The sequence below is a fragment of the Triturus cristatus genome, chromosome 4_2, assembly GCF_964204655.1.
Source record: "Triturus cristatus chromosome 4_2, aTriCri1.1, whole genome shotgun sequence".
In the NCBI taxonomy this organism is placed as follows: domain Eukaryota; kingdom Metazoa; phylum Chordata; class Amphibia; order Caudata; family Salamandridae; genus Triturus; species Triturus cristatus.
In genome coordinates this window covers 29,950,169-29,976,884 of record NC_140586.1, presented here as the reverse complement: position 1 = coordinate 29,976,884, position 26,716 = coordinate 29,950,169, and the positions used below count along the sequence as shown (strand labels likewise).

The 26,716-nt window shown below is 52.4% G+C and overlaps 1 protein-coding gene and 1 long non-coding RNA gene across 2 annotated transcripts in view; one reads left to right on the top strand and one right to left on the bottom strand.

Moving 5' to 3' along the window:
* Positions 1-15,957, bottom strand: part of CDK2 (cyclin dependent kinase 2) — a 115,846-nt gene extending 99,889 nt beyond the window's left edge. The window contains exons 1-2 of the mRNA XM_085599876.1: positions 15,694-15,957; positions 15,335-15,486 (exon numbers count right to left, since the gene is read on the bottom strand). Coding sequence (XP_085456002.1) covers positions 15,335-15,486; positions 15,694-15,811 — 270 coding nt within the window. The 5' untranslated portion in view covers positions 15,812-15,957. The remainder of the gene's footprint in view (positions 1-15,334; positions 15,487-15,693) is intronic.
* A 480-nt stretch (positions 15,958-16,437) lies between these two features.
* Positions 16,438-19,461, top strand: LOC146832855 (uncharacterized). Its single transcript, XR_014960182.1, has 3 exons — positions 16,438-16,763; positions 17,173-17,714; positions 18,716-19,461. It is a non-coding gene; the product is annotated as an uncharacterized LOC146832855 (long non-coding RNA).
* Positions 19,462-26,716: the final 7,255 nt, after the last annotated feature.

Sequence of the window (26,716 nt, the reverse complement as noted above, 5' to 3'; positions counted from 1 at the left end):
CACACACAACCACCGCCCCACATACACAAACACACCTCCACACAAACCCACCCCCACACAGCCCCCCCACACACACAACCACCCCCCACACACACACACAACCACCCCCCCACACACACACAACCACCCCCCACACACACACACCACCCCCCCACACACACACAACCACCCCCCACACACACACACACAACCCCCCCCACACAACCCCCCCCCCACACACACACACACAACCCCCCCCACACAACCCCCCCCCACACCCCCCACCCCCACACACACAACCCCCCCCCACACACACACACAACCACCCCCCCACACACAACCACCCCCCCACACACACACAACCACCCACACCCACCCCCCCACACACACAACCACCCACACCCACCCCCACACACAACCACCCCCCCCACACACACAACCACCCCCCCCCCACACACACACACACAACCACCCCACACACACACACAACCACCCCCCCACACACACAACCACCCCCCCACACACACACAACCACCCCCCCCACACACACACACACAACCACCCCCCCACACACACACAACCCCCCCCCCCCACACACAAACAACCACCCCCCCACACAAACAACCACCCCCCCACACAAACAACCACCCCCCCCACACAAACAACCACCCCCCCCACACAAACAACCACCCCCCCCCACACAAACAACCACCCCCCCCCACACAAACAACCACCCCCCCACACAAGCAACCACCCCCCCCACACAAACAACCACCCCCCCCCACACAAACAACCACCCCCCCACACAAACAACCACCCCCCCACACAAACAACCACCCCCCCACACAAACAACCCCACACAACCACCCACCCCCACACACAAACAACCACCCACCCCCACACACAAACAACCACCCACACACACACACAACCACCCACCCATACACAAACAACCACCCACCCACACACAAACAACCACCCACCCACACACAAACAACCACCCACACCCACCCCCACACAACCACCCACCCCCACCCCCACCCAACCACCCACCCCCACACACAACCACCCACCCCCACACACAACCACCCACCCCCACACACAACCACCCACCCCCACACAACCACCCCCACACACAACCACCCCCACACACAACCACCCCCACAACCAGCCACCCACACCCCCCACCCACAACCACCCCCCCACACACAACCACCCCCACCCCCCCACACACAACCACCCCCCACCCACAACCACCCCCCTCCACACACACAACCACCCCCCTCCACACACACAACCACCCCCCTCCACACAAACTCCCCCACACACAACCACCCACACAACCACCCCCCCAAAACCACCCCCCAAAACCACCCCCCCACACACACACAGCCCCCCCACACACACAACCACCCCCCACCACCCACACCCAACCACCCCCCACCACCCGCCACAACCACCCCCCACCACCCACACCCAACCACCCCCCACCACCCACACCCAACCACCCCCCACCACCCACACACAACCACCCACCCACCCCCACACAAACAACCACCCCCACACAAACAACCACCCCCACACAAACAACCACCCACCCCCACAAACAACCACCCACACACAACCAACCATCCACCCAACCACCCCCCCCACACACACACAACCACCCCCCCCCACACACACACACACAACCACCACACACACACACAACCACCCCCCACACACACAACCACCCCCCCCCACACACACACAACCCCCCCCACACACACACACAACCACCCCCCCCCACACACAAACCACCCCCCCCACACAAACAACCACCCCCCCCACACAAACAACCACCCCCCCCACACAAACAACCACCCCCCCCCACACAAACAACCACCCCCCCCCACACAAACAACCACCCCCCCCACACAAACAACCACCCACCCCCACACACAAACAACCACCCACCCCCACACACAAACAACCACCCACCCCCACCCACCCACCCCCACCCACACACACCCACCCACACACACCCCCACCCACACACACCCCCACCCACACAACCACCCACCCCCACACACAACCACCCACCCCCACACACAACCACCCACCCCCACACACAACCACCCACCCCCACACACAACCACCCACCCCCACACACAACCACCCACCCCCACACACAACCACCCACCCCCACACACAACCACCCACCCCCACACACAACCACCCACCCCACACACAACCACCCACCCCCACACACAACCACCCACCCACACACAACCACCCACCCACACACAACCACCCACCCCCACACAACCACCCACCCCCACACAACCACCCCCACACACAACCACCCCCACACACAACCACCCCCACAACCAGCCACCCACACCCCCCACCCACAACCACCCCCCCACACACAACCACCCCCACCCCCCCACACACAACCACCCTGTTGGACAGGCCACACGAAGGGCTTGCTCCCTCCCCGCATGACAGGGCCCCGGCCCGCCAGGCGTGACCCACGAGAATAACCCGCACCCCGTCTCCCGACGGAACTCCTGCCCTCGGACCTCCATGCATCACGGGCCCAAGCCACCACCGGCTCCCTCGGCCGGGTCAAGCCGCCATCTTGGGCCCTGCGCCACGAGGCCGCGTGGCCTCCCCCCGACCCTAACCCTGGGCCTGGCCGGCCCCGACATCCCGGCACCACCATCCACCCAGGAGGTGAGCGGACCACTTGGCAGGTCAATGGGAGAACGAAGCGCCAAGGACTCTCCCCCGCCAGGTGACGATCGCCTCCAGCTCCCCCAGGCACCGGCTCCACCCCCCGCTGAGTGTCTGGACACCTTCATCCCGGACCCTCCGACCTCCAAGTGCGAGGGTCCGGACATCAAAGGGCGCGTGCCCTATAACTGGAGCAGCTCCGGAGCAGGAAGGCAGTTGTATCCTGGAGTCGAGAGACACCGAGAGAACTCAGCCTTGACGGACTACTGGCGCTGCCGTAGCCCTACCTTGTGAACTATCGTCCTGCCTGCTGGCGCTGCCGCGGCCTTCTGCAACATCCATCCTCGTCGGGACCTGCTGGCGCTGCCGCGGTCCGTTGTAACGACCATCTTCACCGGGACCTGCTGGCGCTGCCGCGGACCGTGTATCGACCATCTGCCCGGGACCTGCTGGCGCTGCCGCGGACCGTGTATCGACCATCTTCACCGGGACCTGCTGGCGCTGCCGCGGCCCGTCCCAGCTAGAACACCAAGCTCGAGGATTGGGAGCTATCCACCATACCACCTCAACTACCAGACTGGTAACCAGACTGTCCCGCTACCCCCTTTTCCCCATCTTGAGAGACTCGAATCGAGGGGACCCCTGAGTCCAGACCTCCTTGTACCATTCCATCGTACCTTAAGAAATTGCCTATAAAGAACGCTGAATCTTCTCCTTGTGTGGTGTCTGTCTGTGGGGGGAAGTTATTTATCTGTACGATCGCTGGAGACGGCTCTCCCCGGAGACCTCTCCCCTTGTCCTCGGCCGACCCTCCCGGTCCGTCTAACATTGGTGGCCAGCGGCGCGATCCGAATCAACGCGTAATCGTACAGAGAGTAGCTCACCCCACGACAAAACCACGATGTCAGCCAAAGATAACGGTTCCACTGAAAAGTTCCAAATGGATAAGTTGGAAGAATATAGCCACCGCGAACTTAAACAATTGTGCATGGAACTAGGCATTGCTACCACCGGCCTGAGTACCAAAGACGATTTGAAGCACGCCCTTGAGTCGTGGGCAGAAACTGGGGTCACCGGATCCCCCGACCAAAACAGTGTCGCACCAGAGGGGAACGCCACGGCTCCCGAGGAGCGGAGAACGGGCCTCTCGCAGGAGGAGATCCAAGAAAGAGAAAGAACCAGATTTCATGAGTTAGAAATGGCACGACTCAAGATGGACGGTGAACTAAAGTTAGCCGAGCAGAAACTAAATCTAGAACATCTGCGGCTCCGAGAAGAGCGAGAAGAAAAACAAAGACAAAGAGAGCTCGAGGAAAAAAGAATAACACTTGAACACGAGCGCAAACTGGCGGAAATAGAACTTCGGAAACAGAATAAAGAACCGGGGGTGCCTGAGCGACCGCACACCCCGGGAGCAACCGAGAAAAAAGTCCACATCCCCAAGGATGTTGTCCGAGAGTATGTCCGAGAAGACGACATACAACAGTGGTTCAAAGCCTACGAGATCGCCATGACCTCCCACCGGATCGACCGGAGTGATTGGGGAGCCGGACTATGGGGGAGGTTCGTCAACGAAGGCCGCGATGCCCTATTGCAGCTCCCAGATCACCAGATGTCGTCCTACAACCACATGAAGGCTGCCCTCCTCACCCGCTACGGCCTCACACCCGAGATGTACCGCCAGAGGTTCAGAGACTGCACCCGGATCCCGGGTACAACTTGGGTGGAGTACGTCAACTATTTCAGCCGAGCCTTCGAGGGTTGGATCAAGGGGAGCCATGTAACGACCTACGAGCAACTCTTTAACCTTATGGTATGGGAGCACCTGTCGAACAACTGTTTCGTCGAGCTCAGGCAGCACCTCCTCGACAGTAAATTGACTGACCCCCGGCAACTCGCCGCCGAAGCTGACCGATGGGAAAGCACCCGAGTGGGCCGGAGAGGACCACACGAGCAAAACCGAAACAACCAAGGCCAGCACCGTCCCCGGGGAGGAGGAGGAGGCCAGGGGCGGGGGAGAGACACCATCCCGGCAACCCCCGTGGCCAGCACCCCGCCCCCGGCCGGCCGGGGCAACCCCCCGATGCGCCCGGGGTTCCGAGCCAACGTCACGTGCCACCGATGCCAGCGAGTCGGCCACTACGCCAATGACCCGAGCTGCCCGCAGAACCAAACACCAAAGCCCCGCCAGGTAGCTGCCGCCGCCCTGTGGGAAGAACGACTATCAGAGGAACAGGAAGAATATGAGCCGGCCCAGCAAGAGTGGGAACCGGCCGCCATGGTTCTAGCGTGCCTAGGGGGAAAAGACATGGTCCCGCGGGCTCCCCTACCCGCCAACACCCGGAAATACGGCCAGTGGGTGACCATTAATGGGCGTCGGGCCGAGGCCTTACGTGACACAGGCGCCAGTGTGACGGCCGTCCGCTGTCACCTGGTGAAGCCCGAGCAGATCCTACCGAACATTCTCTGCCCCGTCCGCTCAGCCGACAATTCCGAAAGTCTGTGTCAAATGGCCTGCGTCCCCTTCGAATGGGGAGGGGTCTCTGGCCTGTTGAAAGTGACGGTCCGGGATGATGCCCCCGTGGACTGCCTCCTGGGGAATGACCTTGAGAGTTCCCCGTGGGCCACCGTCGAGAGAAGAGAGCACCTGGGGATGCTGGGCCTCCCGGACTGGGCCTGCGTAACCACCCGGTCCATGGCCGCACGTGCCGTCCCCCGATCAGAAGAACCAGAATGGCCAGCACCTCCACCCCCGGTCGCCCCAGTAGAGGACAACGACGAGGCCAACCCCCCAGAACCAACGGCCAAAGGGGTCGCGCAACCCCAGGACCTTCCCGGCCTGGCTCAGTGGCGTCAAGAAGGGGGGCCCACCCAAGAACAGTTCCGCCAGGAGCAAAAGACCTGCCCCTTCCTCGAGGGACTCCGCCAGCAAGCCAGCGCCCAGAGCGCAGGGGACTCCACCGGAACTCATTGGGTCTATTGGGATAACGACCTGCTATACAGCGAACAAAGAATCGCAGAGCTAGGGGCCAGTCGAGTGCTGGTGGTACCCCTCCGCATCAGAGACTTCCTACTAACTCTGGCCCACGATGTCCCCCTGGCTGGACACCTGGGCCAGGACAAAACCTACAGTCGCCTAGTGACTCATTTTTTTTGGCCGAAGATGCGGAACGACGTCCTTAACCACTGCCGGTCCTGCCCCACGTGCCAGGCCAGTGGGAAGAGCGGCCGTAAGCTGAAAGCCCCTCTGCAACCCTTCCCAGTGGTCACCACCCCGTTCGAGAGGGTAGGAATAGACATTGTGGGGCCCCTGGACCCCCGCACGGCACAAGGACATAGGTTCATCCTGGTACTGGTGGATCACGCCACCCGCTACCCCGAGGCGGTGCCTCTACGAACTGTAACAGCTCCGGTGGTTGGCCGGGCCCTAATGGGGATCTTCTCCCGGGTGGGCTTCCCCCGAGAAGTCGTCAGCGACCGAGGCACGAACTTCATCTCCAAATACATGAAGTCCCTCTGGCAACAGTGCGGGGTCACCTACCGATTCACGACCCCCTATCACCCCTGTTGGACCCGGCCTCGTAGAATGGCCCTCCGTGCCCCCGCACCACCGAAACCTAGTGCCTGCAGCCCCAGCCCGCGGCCCAGCCGACCTTTCCCACCAGGACCCCTGCACCAACCCCGGACATCCCCGTCCATGGCCTCTCTCCTTTCGGCCACCCCGGGCCCGCGTGCCACTCCCTGCAACAAGATGGCCGCCCGGCTCCAGCGCGACCCGGGCCTCGAGGCGCCACTCCGGCTGGAGGACATCCCGCTTCCAGGGGATGAGAGAGGGAGGAGCAGTTTCTATCGCACCTCTGAACTCCCCTGGGACGATGGGTTTCGATCGGCCCTCCGGCCTCCCTGCGAGCTGGCTCCGTGCCTGCTGGGTGTCTGGGACTCCTCCCGACCCGGCCCTGAAAGGATCAAAAGACAATAGCAGGAAACCCCGACAAGCGGCCCCCAGGTGACAAGACCCCTGCCTGCGCAGACTCCGGACATCAAAGCGGGGTCGACCTATAACAAGGGGTGCTCTGAGACTGTCCGGCAGATTCGACGCTGGAACAACGAGAGCCTGCTGACGTGGTCGCGGCTCCTGGAACTGGAACCCACCTGAGCCCTGCTGAGTGACTCGCGGCTCCCTGAAGATCGTAAGACCTCCGAACTTGTACCTGAGCCCTGCTGAGTGACTCGCGGCTCCCTGAAGATCGTAAGACCTCCGAACTTGTACCTGAGCCCTGCTGAGTGACTCGCGGCTCCCTGAAGATCGTAAGACCTCCGAACTTGTACCTGAGCCCTGCTGAGTGACTCGCGGCTCCCTGAAGTACGTAAGACCTCCGAACTTATACCTGAGCCCTGCTGAGTGACTCGCGGCTCCCCCAGACTCTCACGGTCCCGCCGGACCCCGACTCCGACCACGTATCTCCCAGCTCGAGGATTGTGAGCTGTGCGCCGGATACGTCCCTGCTTTGAACCGTTACCAGAGACAGTCCCGCTACCCCCTACCTTTCCGAGACTCTTGAGCCCGTGCTCATCTTGTACATATTTGCAGTGATACCTATTTTGATAAAGCTTGTTCTGAGAATACCCAGTGTGGTCTCTCTGCGTCGTGTGGTGCCAGAAGTACGATCCTAGCTGCGAGATTCCTCCCCCTGGGGAATCTCTCGCCAGTGCCCGGCTACAATACAATACGGGTGGGACTCAGGGAAATCAGGACCCCTTTCCGGGCCCCTCTGAGGTCGCCGTCTAACAACCCCCAAGGGAACGGACTAGTGGAGCGATTCAACCGCACTCTCAAGGGGATGATTGGGGGATTGGAAGAGCCCCTCCGTCGCCAGTGGGATATACTACTCCCGTGCCTCCTCTTCGCCTACCGAGAAGTTCCCCAGAAGTCCCTCGGTTTTAGCCCTTTCGAACTCCTGTACGGGCACCCTGTGCGAGGGCCCCTCAGCCTAGTTAAAGAAGGTTGGGAGATGGCCCCCCTAAAGACCCCTCCAGACGTCTTCAAGTACCTCCTGGCCCTACGCAATCAGACCCGGCGCTTCAGGGAGATGGCCAAGGCGAACCTCGAGGCCAGCCAGGAAGACATGAAGAGATGGTATGATCACAATGCCTCCTCCGTCGAGTTCGAACCTGGTCAACAAGTGTGGGTGATGTCCCCCACCGAACCATGTGCCTTGCAAGATAAATGGACGGGGCCCTTCAAGGTGGTCGAGCGCAAAAGCCCCGTCACTTACCTCATCGACATGGGGACCCCCCGGAACCCCCTTCGGGTCCTCCACACCAACAGACTCAAACCACACTTTGTGCGCTCAGAACTCAGCCTCCTGATGGCTACGGACAGTGGGGCAGAGGAGGACTCCGAACCCCTCCCGGATCTCCTGACGACTCAGGAGAACGACGGTTCCGTGGACGGGGTCCGGCTCTCCGATGCCCTCACCCCAGAGCAACACCAGGGCTGCCGGGACCTCCTGCTGCGGTTCGCTTCACTGTTCTCCCTCACTCCCGGGGTCACCCCTTGGTGCTTGCACGACGTGGACACCGGGGACAGTCCCCCTATCCGACACCGGGCCTACCGCGTACCAGATCGGGTACGGGCCTGCATACAAGAGGAAGTGGCCAAAATGCTCACGATCGGGGTCATCGAGCCCTCGGACAGTCCCTGGGCCAGCCCGGTTGTATTGGTCCCCAAAGCCGCTGCCCCCGGCACCACACCTGAACTGAGGTTCTGCGTCGACTACCGGGGCTTGAACGCTGTCACCCGAACCGACGCTCATCCTATCCCCCGGGCGGATGAATTGATCGACCGGCTGGGGGCCGCCCGCTACCTCAGTATCTTCGACCTAACAGCGGGCTACTGGCAGATCGGTCTCACACCCCGGGCTCAAGAACGGTCCGCCTTCTCTACCCCCGATGGCCACTACCACTTCAAGGTCATGCCCTTCGGCATGAAGAACGCCCCCGCTACATTTCAACGTCTTGTGAACCAGGTATTGGCGGGGCTCGAAGAGTTCAGCGCTGCCTACCTGGACGATATCGCTGTATACAGCCGCCACTGGTCCGACCACCTCCAGGAGGTCCTACAGGCCCTCCAGCGGGCCGGCCTCACGATTAAGGCCGGCAAATGCCAAATTGGTCAAGGGTCCGTGACCTACCTGGGGCACCAGGTGGGAAGCGGGCTGGTGGCCCCCCTGCAACTTAAAATTGCTGCCATCCAGTCCTGGCAGCCCCCCGTCACCCAGACCAAAGTCCGAGCCTTCTTGGGGCTCACCGGCTACTACCGGCGGTTCGTGAGGGACTACGGCAGCATTGTGGGGCCCCTCACGGGTCTCACATCCAAGAACCAACCGAAGCGGATTAACTGGACCCCCGATTGTCAAGCGGCCTTCGAAAAGCTGAAGGCCGCCCTGTGCACCGCCCCTGTGCTCCAGGCCCCCGATTACAGTCGGGAATTCGTGGTACAGACAGACGCCTCCGACCACGGCATCGGAGCGGTTCTTTCCCAAGTGAACCCCGAGGGTCATGACCAGCCGGTGGCCTTCATCAGCCGACGCCTCCTGGCCCGAGAACAGCGCTGGAGCACAATCGAGAGGGAGGCCTTCGCAGTGGTGTGGGCCCTCAAAAAGCTCCGGCCCTATCTCTTCGGTACCCACTTCCGGGTACAAACCGACCATAGACCCCTGCAGTGGCTGATGCAGATGCGGGGGGAGAACCCAAAACTATTGCGCTGGTCCATCTCCCTGCAGGGAAAGGACTTCACCGTGGAGCACCGACCGGGCCAAGACCACGCCAACGCAGATGGCCTGTCACGCTTCTTCCGCCTCGACGAGGAGAGTCCCCAAGAAGATGGGTGACTCTCCCCGCCTTCAGCTGGGGGGGACGCATGTTGGACAGGCCACACGAAGGGCTTGCTCCCTCCCCGCATGACAGGGCCCAAGCCCCGGCCCGCCAGGCGTGACCCACGAGAATCACCCGCACCCCGTCTCCCGACGGAACTCCTGCCCTCGGACCTCCATGCATCACGGGCCCAAGCCACCACCGGCTCCCTCGGCCGGGTCAAGCCGCCATCTTGGGCCCTGCGCCACGAGGCCGCGTGGCCTCCCCCCGACCCTAACCCTGGGCCTGGCCGGCCCCGACATCCCGGCACCACCATCCACCCAGGAGGTGAGCGGACCACTTGGCAGCTCAATGGGAGAACGAAGCGCCAAGGACTCTCCCCCGCCAGGTGACGATCGCCTCCAGCTCCCCCAGGCACCGGCTCCACCCCCCGCTGAGTGTCTGGACACCTTCATCCCGGACCCTCCGACCTCCAAGTGCGAGGGTCCGGACATCAAAGGGCGCGTGCCCTATAACTGGAGCAGCTCCGGAGCAGGAAGGCAGTTGTATCCTGGAGTCGAGAGACACCGAGAGAACTCAGCCTTGACGGACTACTGGCGCTGCCGTAGCCCTACCTTGTGAACTATCGTCCTGCCTGCTGGCGCTGCCGCGGCCTTCTGCAACATCCATCCTCGTCGGGACCTGCTGGCGCTGCCGCGGTCCGTTGTAACGACCATCTTCACCGGGACCTGCTGGCGCTGCCGCGGACCGTGTATCGACCATCTGCCCGGGACCTGCTGGCGCTGCCGCGGACCGTGTATCGACCATCTTCACCGGGACCTGCTGGCGCTGCCGCAGCCCGTCCCAGCTAGAACACCAAGCTCGAGGATTGGGAGCTATCCACCATACCACCTCAACTACCAGACTGGTAACCAGACTGTCCCGCTACCCCCTTTTCCCCATCTTGAGAGACTCGAATCGAGGGGACCCCTGAGTCCAGACCTCCTTGTACCATTCCATCGTACCTTAAGAAATTGCCTATAAAGAACGCTGAATCTTCTCCTTGTGTGGTGTCTGTCTGTGGGGGGGGAAGTTATTTATCTGTACGATCGCTGGAGACGGCTCTCCCCGGAGACCTCTCCCCTTGTCCTCGGCCGACCCTCCCGGTCCGTCTAACACACCCCCCACCCACAACCACCCCCCTCCACACACACAACCACCCCCCTCCACACAAACTCCCCCACACACAACCACCCACACAACCACCCCCCCAAAACCACCCCCCCACACACACACAGCCCCCCCACACACACAACCACCTGCCACAACCACCCCCCACCACCCACACCCAACCACCCCCCACCACCCACACACAACCACCCACCCACCCCCACAAACAACCACCCACACAACACCAACCATCCACCCAACCACCCACCCACCCACACCCAACCACCCACACACACCCACCCAAACACCCAACCACCCACACCCAACCACCCACACACACCCCAACCACCCACACCCCCCCAACCACCCACACCCCCCCCCAACCACCCACACCCCCCCCCAACCACCCACACCCCCCCCAACCACCCACACCCCCCCCCAACCACCCACACCCCCCCCCCAACCACCCACACCCCCCCAACCACCCACACCCCCCCCCAACCACCCACACCCCCCCCCAACCACCCACCCCCCCCCAACCACCCACACACCCCCAACCACCCACACACCCCCAACCACCCACAACCAACCATCCACCCACACACACCCACCCCCAACCACCCACACCCCCAACCACCCACACACACCCCCAACCACCCACACACACACCCCCAACACACCCCCACACACACACACACACACCCCCAACCACCCCCACACACCCACCCAACCACCCCCACACACCCACCCAACCACCCACCCACACCCAACCACACACACCCAACCACCCACACACCCCCACCACACACCCAACCACCCACACACCTACCCAACCAACCACCCCACACACCCAGCCACCCACACACACCCCCCACACACCCAGCTACCCACACACCCCACACACCCACCCCTCCACACACACAACCACCCCTCCACACAAACCCCCCACACACACAACCACCCCCAACCACCCCCCACACAACCACCCCCCCACACACACAACCACCCCCCACACACACAACCACCCCCCACACACACAACCACCCCCCACACACACACACAACCACCCCCCACACAACCACCCCCCCACACAACCACCCCCCCACACACACAACCACCCCCACACAATCACCCCCCACACACCCCCCACCCACACACAACCACCCCCCACCACCCACACACAAACAACCACCCACCAACAAACAACCACCCACCCCCACACAAACAAACAACCACCCCCACACACACACCCACCCCCACACACACACCCACCCCCAACCACCCACACCCCCAACCACCCACACCCCCAACCACCCACACCCACCCACACCCACCCCCCCCAACCACCCACACACACCCCCAACCACCCACGCACACACCCCCAGCCACCCACGCACACACCCCCAACCACCCACGCACACACCCCCAACCACCCACGCACACACCCCCAACCACCCACGCACACACCCCCAACCACACACCCACCCCCAACCACAACCACCCACACACACACCCCGAAGCACCCACACACACCCACACACACACCCCCACCCACACACACACACCCAACCACCCCCACCCACACACCCAACCATACACACAACCACCCCCCACACACAACCACCCCACACACAACCACCCCACACACAACCACCCCACACACAACCACCCCACACACACCCAGCCACCCACACAACCACCCCCCACCCACCCAACCACCCACACCCACACCCAACCACCCACACCCAACCACACACACAACCACCCAACCACACACCCACCCCCAGAACCACCCACCCAACCACCCACAGAACCACACCCACCCACCCCGACAGAACCACAACCACACAACCAACCCCACACACCCAACCAACCACCCACACCCAACCAACCACCCACCCCCACCCAACCACAACCACCCCCACACACACAACCACCCCCACACACACAACCACCCCCACACACACAACCACCCCCACACACACCCACCCCCACACACACCCACCCACACAACCACCCACCCACCCCCACACACAACCAACCACCCCCACACACAACCACCCACCCCCACACACAACCAACCACCCCCACACACAACCAACCACCCCCACACACAACCAACCACCCCCACACACAACCAACCACCCCCACACACAACCAACCACCCCCACACACACACAACCACCCCCACACACACACAACCACCCCCACACACACACAACCACCCCCACACACACACAAAACCACCCACCCCCACACACAAAACCACCCACCCCCACACACAAAACCACCCACCCCCACACACAACCACCCACCCCCACACACAACCACCCACCCCCACACACAACCACCCACCCCCACACACAACCACCCACCCCCACACACAACCACCCACACACACAACCACCCACCCCCACACACAACCACCCACCCCCACACACAACCACCCACCCCCACAAGCATTGGCATAGCCAATAGGTCTCGCCTTTGGGACCTTATTAGTGTTTAGCGACGCAACAATTGATGTGGTTGCACCAAGGATATTGTGCTGCATAACTAAATACTTAGAAGGTCACAAAAGCGAGACCTATTGGCTATGCCAATGCTTGTTTAACTTTCAATGCTATCAATCTGCTCAGCTGTTGCCTGGAATCCATGTAAGACAACATGGAGAGTGTCTCTCACGAAGCACCATTTTCAGTATTTTTCTTTTAAAGATAAACACAGACAGAAAACACATAGTTTTCTGTCTGTATTTATCTGTAAAAATCAATAAAAACGGAAAACTGTGAGCCTTCGTCACAATGGCTTTCTTCAGGACCAGGTTGCTAGGAAAAAACCTAGCCAGTGGTCACATGCTATATTGGCGCTCATGGATCCAGATTACCGGAGGGCGGTAAAGGTACTGAGATGGGCGAGACGCCTTGACAAATGTGTGACTACAGGCTCTGCTCCCCTAAAATGATCCATGTCACCAAAGATAAGAGTGATATAAAGTATTGAGATGGTTGGTAAAATTCTAAGCTACGAACCATGAACACCAATATTTCATGCCTTAGCACGCATGCGACCACTGGCTAGGTTTTTAAAACATACTTGGAGAATTGGTCACAACTCACAAATTCACACAAAAACCTGCTCCACTGTGAATAAGGCATCACAGCACACCCGAGATGCACTAGGCAACTTGGCTGAGAACCCAATGATGATCTCCTCTCAAGAGGACATAAAAACGCTAAACGATGCTCTCTCACAAACTCAACAATGGTTAGCCCAGAACCATCTTTTGTTAAATACTCTCAAATCTGAATTCCTTCGAATTACTCCCCCAACCACTCTGCACCTAGCCTGGACTGGCTTAAACAACTCACTGCTCTTAATTGCATCCATCATATAGTTGACTCTGCTAAATTGTTAGGCATCACCATGGACAAATACCTAAACATGCAAGTGCACATCAATGCAACTACTAGGGGAGCCAACTTTCAACTCAACACCCTTAAGAAAATCAAGCCTTTCCTAATCCGGAAAGACATCAGACCTGCTGTACAATTGTTGGTTCTCTCTCGACTGGAATATGGGTTGGTGACCCTTGCTGGGCTGCCCAAAGCTAGCTTGGCCCCTCTCAAAGCTACTCTTAACGCATCGGCCAGGCTTATCACTGGCTCCAGAAAACATGACTACATCTCCCCCCCGACCTTTTGCAACTAAATTGGCTATCAAAGCTAGGATACGCTTCAAGATAGTTTGCTTGAACGAATAAAGCCTTACACTACAACACCCCAGCTTACTTAGCGAATAAGCTTGAACTATCGGGCTCATGTCGGAACTTAAGAAGTACGTCTACCCTACTTTTGAACCCCCCCCCCCCCCCCCAAATTCAAAGAGAAAGGATCTTACAATCGCTTTCAACGGACTTGCTCCAAGAATTTGGAACGCTCTGCCTGCCGAGATCAGATCCAATCCTTTCACTACATCTTCCAAGAAACATGTCAAACTGCTATTCTTAAATGAACGCGAACAGCTTCAACTTGTTCTCATGCAAATTTGATTCCCATTTTACACCATTGTTTCGACTTATTGTATTCTTTGGTAACTAGCTCTAGGGCAATTGATTCTTATTTTACACGGTTGTTTCGACTTACCTTATTCTTGTCCGTTAATTGCTTTAGTGTGTGGATTTTTCTACACCATTTGAACAATTGGGTTTTATTTGTGCCTTTGCCACTTCTGTACAGCGCTCTCTTGTTCGCGCTTTATAAAACTTTTCAAATATATAAATGAATGATGCATGCCACTAACTAGGTTAATGGGAAGGGATTCTTTGGAGAAGAATAATCTTTTTTCCCCCCTCTTGAGCCAGGTGTGAAGGCATTCTTGACGCTATATATCAGTGGTAGAAAACTTGTTTTCATGTGATGCTTGCCATCTAACACACACTATGCAAACTGGAAACTATAAGCAGGAAAAACATTAAAGTACACAGTTCAAGTTAACCTTCCTCCTAAAAGAAACGAGGACATGGAATTTCATTAGGGCAAAATTGCTGAAAAATTAAAATGACCGCAAAACTGGGCTTAATTGCAACATTAGGGCCATCTGACCATCTCACCCTTTGCCTCAAGTTACCCTTACGCCATTCAGAGGTGTCCAAACCTATTCGAAATGCCCAGCTGATCTCATGACACATGAACTGAGGCTTTCCAACAAGATGCAAGTTGCATTCTGGAACTTTAGTTTTGCTTTTACTACTGTAAGCAAATACTGGAGAAAAAAAACAGTATTAAATGTGCTGCTGGCTATAATCCCAGCTGACATTAATGTGCAAGCATGAAGCCACTTTGCAATAACACCCTACTCCCAGTACACCCACAACCGTTCCCTTCGGTATCTGGTCTACCCACTTAACCACCCAACTATTCTCTTAATAATACTAAGTCACCAATCACATAAGCAATCCCGGAAGCCCTCACGTGTCAAGTCGGATTTTCTTGAGGGCCACAGTCTCTCCAGTACTCTTGTTGCGGGCCTTGTACACCACTCCGTATGTGCCCTCGCCAATCTTCTCCACCTTCTGGAAGTTCTCCATGCCGCTTCCGGACCCGCGCCGCCCGCTTCCGGGCCCCTAAGCGGCACGGGCCGTGATTTTCCGTTAACCTCCTTTTGATTTTTTTCCCCCTTACAGTTCGCAGCGGCGACAATGTAACCTGGGGCCAGAGCTTCCCGCCTTCACGATGCCCCGCCTCCAATGCTGCTCATTGGCTTCGGTCTGTGCGTGCACATGATACGTACGTCTAAGAAAATAGTATTAGGCGCGTTTGTTACAGTGGCCATCTTCATAAGGGGAGTAAAACATTGATTTAAGAAGAGTTTGATGAACATTAAAGGATAAACCTAAAAAAGGAACAAATGAAAACATCAACGAAATAAAGCTTAGCTAAGGCCAGCAATGTAATTGTACGTCTCTTTTTTTTTTTAGTTTACACTGGCACAATACAAAACTACAATTAGATGGAAAATAATACATCTATTCATACCGCTAGTTTTTTTCTTTAATGTTTTTTCGGCTTTTTTTCTTAAAATATAAGAGGAAAGCTCCCTTTCAAGATGGACGCCGTCTCTCGACCCATCTGGCTCTTAGCCCAGCTGTTATAAGTAGGGAGCAACTTTCAAAACCGAAATTCGAAGTGCATGCACATAGCTGAGGGACCGAATCATAAACCCCGTGTAGACTGCTGTGTGCAGAGAGTGACCAAAAGACTCTCCTTTATGCATACTGGACTACAAGACTGTTTTATTATTGGAATATAACATTTCCTAGCTTTTTTAAATGTTATTTTATTTAAAAAGTTGTATATAGTGCTACCTTGACCCGTGGGTATCAGAGCGCTTTATATACAATAAGGAAAAGAAAAATTTGCATTGCATCGCAGGATAAGAGAGAGCATAAAGATATAAGCAAAAACATAATACTTATGAATATAGTGAAGGGGAGAACAACGCAGGTGTTTGGATCAGTCAGATAACCACTGATGGAGCAGGTAAAACTATTTTTTATACCTCCTCTATTTTGCATGAACTTAATTACGTAATCATTCTAAAAAATTAACTCGTACTAATTAGTTTGAAGTGAGACATTACTAACCAACCTTTACACCTTGATAAACACAAGATACATGTGGGACTAAAATGCAAATTGCATGGCAGAACACTAAAGTAATTAGCTATGGTACGCAAACTAACTTTAGATTGTGTTGAAATAGAAAATTGCATGATTTATGTTGCTTTTGTGATGGTTTGTGCTTTCAGAACTGCAGAATGGTTAGTATTATTGCTTAAATGTTGCTAAAAGCTAGGAAAATACTAATATATATTGGGATTATATTGGGATTAAACATTAGAATCTTCATTTCTATATTTTAATTATTGTTATGTCTGTTTTTGCTTAAGTTGGCATTCGGGCCTACTAGGCCGCAGTACGTAAAATGGAGGCCCTATGAAGCCGCCGTCATGTGAGCGCAATTACTTCTGCGCAGAATCGGATGGCTCTGGAGATCTCCAAGTGACCCCAGTCCCTGCTACATTGTGTTCCTTGTCAAGTTTAGGAGCATGGAGGGTTTCCAAGTGATGAACGGTGTGAACCACCAAGGGAACAATGGAGGACCTGTATAAGGATGCTTGCTTGTTATTCAACCGTTACTTTCGGAACTTTCGCCTGTGAACCGAATGTATAATATACATTTTGCGAAATAAAATACCCTCATCCGCCAAAGGGGGTGGTTCATTTGGGCTTATCTTCCATGGCGTTGGGTCTACGTTGAGCTGATGAAGATTTCCATGGTTTACCTTGGGTTTTTTTGATTTTCGGGAAGTTTTTTCATCTGATGGTTTGATTATTGCTGTGGGTAGGACAGTTTATCCCGGAGATTGTAGCAGAGAATTAGGATAATAATTCTTTGTGTGATCGGAGAGCTCCCAACGTTTGATATTTGGTAACTATTGAATGCATTTTCTAAACCTATGCTTATTTACCAAAGGTTCGATTTTCCTTGAAAGAAACCAAATTTATGTTATGATATGTAGTGCCTAAATGCTAATGCAGAGCAAATTATTATTAGATAAACAAATAAGAGATAAGAAATGAGTTTATGATTCTTTAATTGAGTACAGAAATTAATCAAATGTTTCCTAAGCTTTGATTGTGTTTTAGCTGGTTCTAATTCACCATCAACCAGTCCAACTAATTGGTCCATCGACCAAGTGGTGGAGTGCCTTGATGTTAAAGTCAGGATTCTATAGGTGCAAATGTATATAATGTATATCATGTAAGGAAATATAATCCTCATAGGTAATAAGGTACCCACATGTCCAGTGCTTTTCTCCTGTGTCCAGGATTCAAATGAGACGAGTGCGTGTTGGTGTTATGGGCCCCACCAATGAATGAGTGTATGAATGAGTTGTTTTGATGACGATTCTGTGACATAGGGAGAATATGTAAATTTGCCCTTTACGCTGGAGCAGTTTTCTTGGTAGCAGATTGATGGTTTTATTGCATTGGTTTGGTGATTATTGATTTATGTTTAACACTTTATGTTGAGTTTGTGTTGCGTTTTATGTTGCCAATTGTTTTAAAGACTTCCGGGAAGTAGGAAGTTGGTTGTCCTGTATGCAGGCAGGGGGAAATGTGTGGCAAGTGAATTCGCACAGCGCATTGGCTGATTTCAAAGTGGTAACATCGTCGTGTGTTATCTTTAGGAACATTTTCCGTATGAATGTGTGTGAGTGAAATAGCAATAGGTTTTCTTGTGAAATTCTGGCCTTAATTCTCAGGAGCATGGTAGTCTCCACATGTGTTTTATCCCCAGAGAAACAGTTTAGCCTTTTGCTTGTAAGAAGGGTAATGTAGAGGGAAGTGCTTTGTCGCCTGGTCGCTGGAGAGGAGGAGGGGACGGAACGAACTTTTAGTGACTTTGCCTTTCCACCATCTCTGCAGGACGCCCGTGGCCCCTTTAATTCGGCCTGGCTTGCTGCGGAGGCCGACACGCCCCTCCTGACGTCACCCCAGGCGCACCAATCCGCTTTGAGCAGCGCACGTAAGGAGGAAGTGTTCGAAGGGACCGGCGCGCAAGCCCACGGAGGAGAGGAGATCGGACAGCGGGTGGAGACAGAGAGCGAGGAGACACACGGAAGGAGAGTCGAGGAGAGCGAGGACGCGGACGGAGCGAGAGTCGAGGAGAGAGAGGAAGCACACGGAGGAAGAGTCGGGAGAACCGGGAACGGAGGAGACGACTACCCCCACAACGAGAAGGACGGAGTGCCTGGAGGCCAACGACACGGCGTCTCGCCCTGCCACGCACCCACGGGAGGAGCGTGGCTGGGAAAGGTACGGGGCCGAATCCTGGGTTTTCTTTCACCTAGGGGAGGGACCGGGTAAAGTAACAGGGAGGTCACGGGGGTGGTTCTGAGGGGGCTGGTTAACAGGGCATTATCCCAGTATCACCTCACCAGGACCAAAGGTAGCATTGTTGGTGGCGGACCCCCGGTGACCCATCACTCCTTTCCCCCCCCTTCACTATCAAAACCGGTGAACAGTGATCTAAGAGTGGTCTTTCTCTTCCTTGCATGAACGCCGGAGTCATCCCATCGGACCTAGAACCCCCGAAGAAGGTGGAACAGAAACCAAGAAGGAGGAGAGGGACAGTTATTCACTCGTGTACTGCACTGTGATCATTAAACACGTTTACAGCTCATGATCTGGACTAGTGGTCTTCATTGTTCCACGCACGGGGCCCCTCCCCACCATCACATGCTTCTTTATCGGCGTAACGAAAAATTCTGTGGTAGTGTAGAGGTAAGCGCTGCCTACTGGAAATACAGAATTCTTGTGTAAATGAACAAAACTATCTCTTTGGTTTAGCAAAACAGGCAATGAAGATGTTTTATGTTGTTACTAACAGATTTGAGTAAAGAAAACGTAAGGAAGGTTTTGCCGAGAATTTTGTAAAGGAGGGGTCAGCAAGAGCAGGCGTAGCGAGAAAGGCTGACGTCAGAAAGACCGCGTTGGGATTGGTCAGCTGTAGAGAGACAAAGCTTTCACTGATTGGTGCGTTAGTGTGAGTCGCGCTGGGAGTGGAGCATTACCGGTGTGATGTAGACGCCCAGGATTGGTGTGGTAGTGTGAGTCGCGCTGGGAGTGGAAGGCTTCAGGAGTGACGTAGACGCCCAGGATTGGTGCGTTAGTGTGAGTCGCACTGGGATTGGACAGAATACGGAGAAGCCGTGAAGGAAGTGATTTGCAAAGCTTAGTCGAGTAAGAACTTTGAAAAATAAAAATGATGTACTACGATCCACCCGAGAAAGAGAAAAAATCATGGTTTGGGAAAATAAAAGGCCTATTTAAGAAGGATAAGCCGATTGTGACTAGGGAAGGGCAGATACTCCCTTCACCGAATTCGCCTGCGTCTTTTATGGTAGCCAAATATGGTTATCATACATGTATCTGGTTGGAGAATTGGGCAAGGTATGCCAAAGAGGATGGAGTACTAGCATTTCCAGAAAGTGGTTCGTTTAGTTTGGCTGTATTAAGAAATTTAAGAGAAAGGAGGATGAGGTTAGAACCGAAACCTAGACCTACCCAATTCGAGGCTTTAACTGAATGGGAACAATAAATGTATGAAAGGGAAAGGCACAGGAGTGGAAAAGGTATAATTACATGTTTGGTAGACATTGTGGTCAAGAAAGTCATGAAGATAGAATGAGAAGATGGCGGAATGCGAATATGACTGATAGACGAGTGGCAGGAAATGTACAGAAAAGAGAAATAACACAGGGTCAGAAGGTTATAGATATGGAGTGAGTGAATCAGAAGATGAAGTGCTGGAGGACATGTTCTATAAAAATCCACCCCCATATCAACCGAATTCCACGTTAATGATGCCAAGTGCACCGGTAAAGGAAACTGTAATGAATAAAAATTTTGATCAAACGCCACCTAATTTGGGGAACATTTATTACATTTAAAGATTCTGAAATGCCACAACCCGTTGGAACTGGAAATGAAAATTCAGCCGAGTTAGCTCGAACTACATTGGAATTAACTGAGAAAATTAGAGAGTTAACTAAGAATATGGAAGCAGTGACCGTACCTGTAAATATAGGGCCGGTGATGCCTGTCTTTGATAAACAGAAAGATAGTGAGCATTGTTTAACAGTTCCTTATAAATGTGGTAGGCAAAAGGAGACAGAAAGAAGTGGTTCCGGAGGAAATGAATGGAAGAATATGGCAGGAACATCAGGTTTAAGTACTCCTAAAAATGTAACTGTAAATCAAAGTCCAGCTAGTAAGACACTTATGACAACAGAATCAGCAACTGAAACCCCAGAGAGAATAACCGATAAAATCAGAACCGAGACAACCCCTGTAGGGCCCATATCTGAAGAATTAAGTGATTGGTTAAGAAGTTTACAGAGAAAAGATACAGAACCACAACCTTTAGATGTAGCAAAATTAAAGGTAACATTAGAAGAATTAATCGTAGGAACCATTCCAACTGAAGAATTAAAAGCATATCAGGATGAGGAGTTAATGTTCCTCTGCAAAAGTATAACTTGGAGAGCGAGAACTTTGCATGAAAAATTAGAAGAGACAGCGAGTGAAATGGGAATTGATTTTGAGAACATAAGGTCATTGCAAAAACCATATAGGGTAGATTTTCCCGAAAAAGATATTGAAAACTTGAATACTGCAGGAAGGTTGACCCAAATTAAAGAAATGATTGCCTTGTTAAGGAAATGGGGTGATGTGGATCAGTGGAAAAGTAGATGGTTTCAGAAAAGAGAGGAAACTACAGATAAGGCTTTCTCAGCATTCCCGGTGAGAGAAAAAGAGCCACTGGTAACAGAATGTCCCATGAGAGAAATCCCAGGAGGAGGATATGTGCATGTCCCTTGGACTACACAGGATATTTTGCCATTTACCAATGATTTTCCAAGGTTAAGAGAAAAACCAGTTGAATGGTACCGACAGGTAGAAAGGTTTGTCAAACTTTCAAAGGTGTTGTGGATAGATCTGAACGGTCTTTTTGATATAATTGTACCTGCAGATGTATGGGCAGAATGTAAAATTACAATATATTGGCCAACGCAAGAGTATCATAGGGACCCTGAAACGGGAGCCCCTGATCCAGAAGTAATGAAAAAATATGATCAGGTAATTACCTTTTTGAAAAATAAAGTACCTCCGAAAGAAACTGACTGGGTAAAAACTGACAGAACTCACCAAGAGGCTAAAGAATCTGTACATGAGTATTACGAGAGGTTATTGTTAGCTTTTAAGCAATATAGTGGAGATGAGAAATTAAGCGAAAAGGATTTGAGTCATTTTGTGTACAGATTTGTTTATGGTTTAAAGCCTGAGGTTAGTGAAATGATAAAACAACATACAGTAGATTGGCAGAATAAAAAGATAGATGAAGTGTTACGACATGCTAAATATTTTCGTGATGAAATTGAAGCCAAACAACGTAAACTGAAAGAAAAGGCAATGTGGGCACAGGTTAAGGTAGCTGAGCGACAAGTAGCCCAGTTGATCGAGCAAGCTAATGGTATGGGCCAAGCAAAACAAAAACCTAATATTGAAAAAGGAAAAGGACAGGTCAGCATAGAGGAAGCTAAGAAGAAGTGGCCATGTCATAATTGCGGAAATGTAGTGCATTGGAAATCCGAGTGTAAATTGCCACAGAGAGCTAATGGTGATAATTCATCATTGAATCCACAGGTGCAGAATGAGGTGAGTTGCCAACCGCCGCGATAGCAGCAGGTTGTTACCCAACAGTGTCAGGTGCCAAAGCCACCTTTTCCACAGCACGTAAATCCTCAGAAATACAGTAATGAGACAGGATTCTACACCGAAGAACAGGTAACAAAGCTACCGCACGCTAGTGCTGTTCGCAGTATTGGCTGCAACGCGATGAGAGTGAGTCGGAGGAGAGTTATTGATGGTGCCTAGGAGAGGAAGAGGAGTGCGTACTTGGCGCAACTCTAGAGGTAGACCAGACAGAACCCTTTGTGGATGGAAAGGTGAATGAAGTGAACATTACTTTCCTAGTAGATACTGGTGCTACTCGTTCAACTGTTAGATCAGCTGACGTTAAAAATCTTCCTCTCTCGGGTGAAGCAATCCAAGTAGTTGGGGTCTCAAACAAACAGATAAAAGCTTATCTTACTGATCCTGTAAAGGTTAAAATAGGGAAATTCACTGACATGCATCGATTTGTCGTGTGTGACACTAGCCCCGTAAATCTGTTGGGGAGAGATTTGTTGTGCAAAATGAATTGCACTATCTTCTGTACCCCTGATGGTGTAGCTTTTGAAACTCCTGATGAAGACGTACTGTGTAGAATGACAGTGGCAAACTTAGAACCTGAAATCACTGAAGCATTTGTTGTATTTGATCCGGAAGGATTGCCTCAAGAGTTGAAGAAAACAGTGAAACCCGAAGTATGGGATTTCACAGGGGAGGATATTGGATTGATGAAAAGAGTAGATCCTGTGAAAATAATTGTAAAATAAGGAGTAAATTACCCGAATATTCCTCAGTATAAACTAACACCAGAAATAATTGCAGAAGTAACGCCTGTAATTGATAGCATGATTGAACAAGGAATTCTGAGAGAGATAATGAGTAGTCCATGTAATTCTCCAATCATGGGTTTGAAAAAGCCGAATGGGACTTTTAGAATAGTACAGGATTTGAGAAAAGTGAATAAAATTGTTGTTCCATGTTGTCCCATTGTACCGAACCCTTCGGTAATCCTATATCAGATTCCCCATGATGCAGAATGGTACACAGTCATTGACTTGTGTCATGCTTTCTTTTCTATTCCATTGCACCCCGATAGCCAACAAATCTTTGCGTTCCGGTTCGGTGAGCGTATTTTGGCATGGTGCCGTATCCCTCAAGGGTATACAGAAAGTCCATCAATATTTAATCAGATTCTAAAGAAGTCACTGGAAGATTTAAAAATGCCCAAAAGTTCAGTGCTTGTACAATACATCGACGACCTTTTGGTGGCATCGAAGACGCGAGAGGCATGCGTGGTGGACACAGTTGCACTGTTAAATCATTTGGCTGATGGAGGACTCAAAGTATCCCCATCAAAATTACAGTTTTGTCAGAAAGAAGTACAATACTTAGGTCATAAGATTGAAAAAGGCCTGAGAAGGGTGACTGTGGACAGGATTAAAATAATAAAAGGAATGAGAGCACCAATGACACAAAGAGAAGTCAGAATGTTTCTTGGGATGGTAGGATATTGTCGCCAGTGGATCAGCAACTTTTCGCTGATTGCAAAACCTCTGGTATGTCTAACAAAAAGTGATGTAAAAGATCCCCTTGAGCTGAATAAAAAAGAGATGAAAGCTTTTAGACAATTGAGAGACAGCTTGTGTGAAGCACCAGCTCTTGGAATGCCTGATTACGAAAAGGAATTCGAGCTCTATTGCAGTGAGAGAGATGGATCTGCACTATCCGTGTTGGTACAAAGGCATGGAAGATTGAGACGACCGATTGCCTATTTTTCAGCTGTGTTAGATCCCGTAGCTGTTGCTTTGTCTGGTTGTTTGAAAGCTGTGGCAGCCACGTGTAAAAGTTTGGAACAAAGTGAAGGAATTGTGATGGGATATCCTGTGAGAGTGTTTGTGCCCCATGATGTGGCAATCCTTTTGACAAGGAGTAAAACTCAGTTCATGAAGCATAGTCATCTAACCAATTATGAAGAGGTAATTTTGGGTGCTACAAATGTGAGTCTTGTAAGATGTACTAATGTGAACCCATCGACATTATTACCTGATGCTGTGAATGCGGAAGTGAAGGATGATGTTGTTCATGATTGTTTGGAAGTGCTTGATTTTTGCACCAAACCGCGTCCGGACATAAAAGATGTGCCTCTGAAAGAGATTGACTATGTGATGTTTGTGGATGGGTCATGCCTATGAACTGGAGAAGGGATTTTGAGTGCTGCGTGTGTACGGTAACGACTGTGTTGGAAGCATCTTGTTTGAGAAGAGTACGATCTGCTCAAGTTGCTGGGTTGTTTGCACTGGTCAGAGCATGCAAGTTGGGAAAGAATCTACGAGTCACTGTGGTTACTGACAGTCAGTATGGGTTTGGAGTGGTGCATGACTTTGGGCAGATCTGGTCCCAAAGAGGTTTCTTGACGTGGAGTGGAACTCCAATCAGAAATGCAGAAATGGTTGGAAAATTACGAGAGGCGATACAGCTGCCTAAACAGATTGCAGTTATAAAATGCGCAGCACATACGAAGGGAACTGACTATGTGTCAGCTGGCAATGAGTTTGCAAATAACCTAGCACAATACTGTGCGCGAAACCAAACTTCCTTAAACCATAATAGGGAGAAGGAAATGGAGTCATGTCCCTTGCTTTTTACTAACACTATGAATCCATGGGATGAAGTGAGACAGCTACAGGAAGAGGCAGGGGAAGAGGAAAAGAAACAGTGGCTAATGTTAGGATGTGCACCACGAGAGGCAGACAGAGTTTGGGTTTACCGCGATGGAAGACCAGTAATGCCTGATAGCATGATCTCTACCATGGTTCAGATGTACCATGGGCAGGCTCACATAGGTAGGGATGCCATGATTAGACTTTTTAAACAGACCTGGTATAATGCGAAGTTTCGGCTTATAGCTGAGAGCCTTTGTCAGAGATGCCTTATATGCCAGCAATATAATCCAGGAAACTGTGGTGAGCTTGGGAACCATAGGATGGGAGGGAGGTCCTTTCACTCGAATGCAGCTTGATTTAATTGAAATGCCCTCATGTAACAGGCTAAGATATGTACTGGTGATTGTCTGTCTGTTTTCACATTGGGTGGAGGCTTACCTGACCAGAAGGAATGATGGAGTTACTGTAGCAAAACTCCTACTGAGAGAGTTCATTCCTAGGTTTGGTTTCCCAGTAACGATTGAATCAGATAGAGGAACACATTTCCAGAATGATATTATAAAATTGATTTGTGAAGCATTGAATGTACAACAGAAACTGCATTGTGCCTACCGACCAGAGGCTTCTGGAGTGGTGGAGCAGATAAATGGCACCATAAAAAACAGATTGGGGAAAATGTGTTTGGCCACAGGTTTAAAATGGCCAGATGTCTTGCCTCTTGTCCTAATGACAATTATGTCAATTCCTGATAGGAACACTGGTCTAAGTCTCCATGAAATTATCATGGGCAGGGCAATGAGACATGTTTTCAGTCCTGTCAACAAACTACTGCCTATATCTGATGACTTTGTCTTGGATTATTGCAAAGGATTGGCTGATATGGTACATTCTGTGTTTCATCAGTTTGGACCAGATGCGACCACTCTAGAAAAGAAGCCAGCTCATGACTTGAGTCCTGGAGATTGGGTACGCATCAAAGTACACAATGGAGAAATTGTCTGGTTCCACGCTGGGGAAAACCACGTCAAGTGATTCTGACAACAACGACTGCTGTGAAGTGTGCAAAGGTAAAGAACTGGATTTATGCCAGTCACACTCTTCGAGTCCAAAGTCCTGAAGTTCGATCTGAAGAAGAGCATCAGGAAGCGTCAGATACCAGCTCTGAATCAGAATCAGAAGAAACGAGAACAAGACAAAACCCAGGAGCAGGCGAAGCGGGTTTAAGTCAAATTGTGGGGCAAGAGAATATACCACTAAGAAGACGACTTGAAATTTCTGATACCAGTTCTGAATTAGAGACAGAACCAGTGGGAATACAAGAAAGAATACATGAGAATACTGGAGAAACTGAACAAGTAATCTTTGGTAAGGAAGCCCCGAGTACAAGCACAAGAGAAATTCCACCCGAAATCATAGGAATAGAACGTGAGGAATTAGATAAAGAGAGTGAGGGTAAGGTAATTGCGGAAGACCCCCGAGGAGGTGTAGGGACACAACACACCCAGGTAGAAAAAGGGACAGTTAGTCA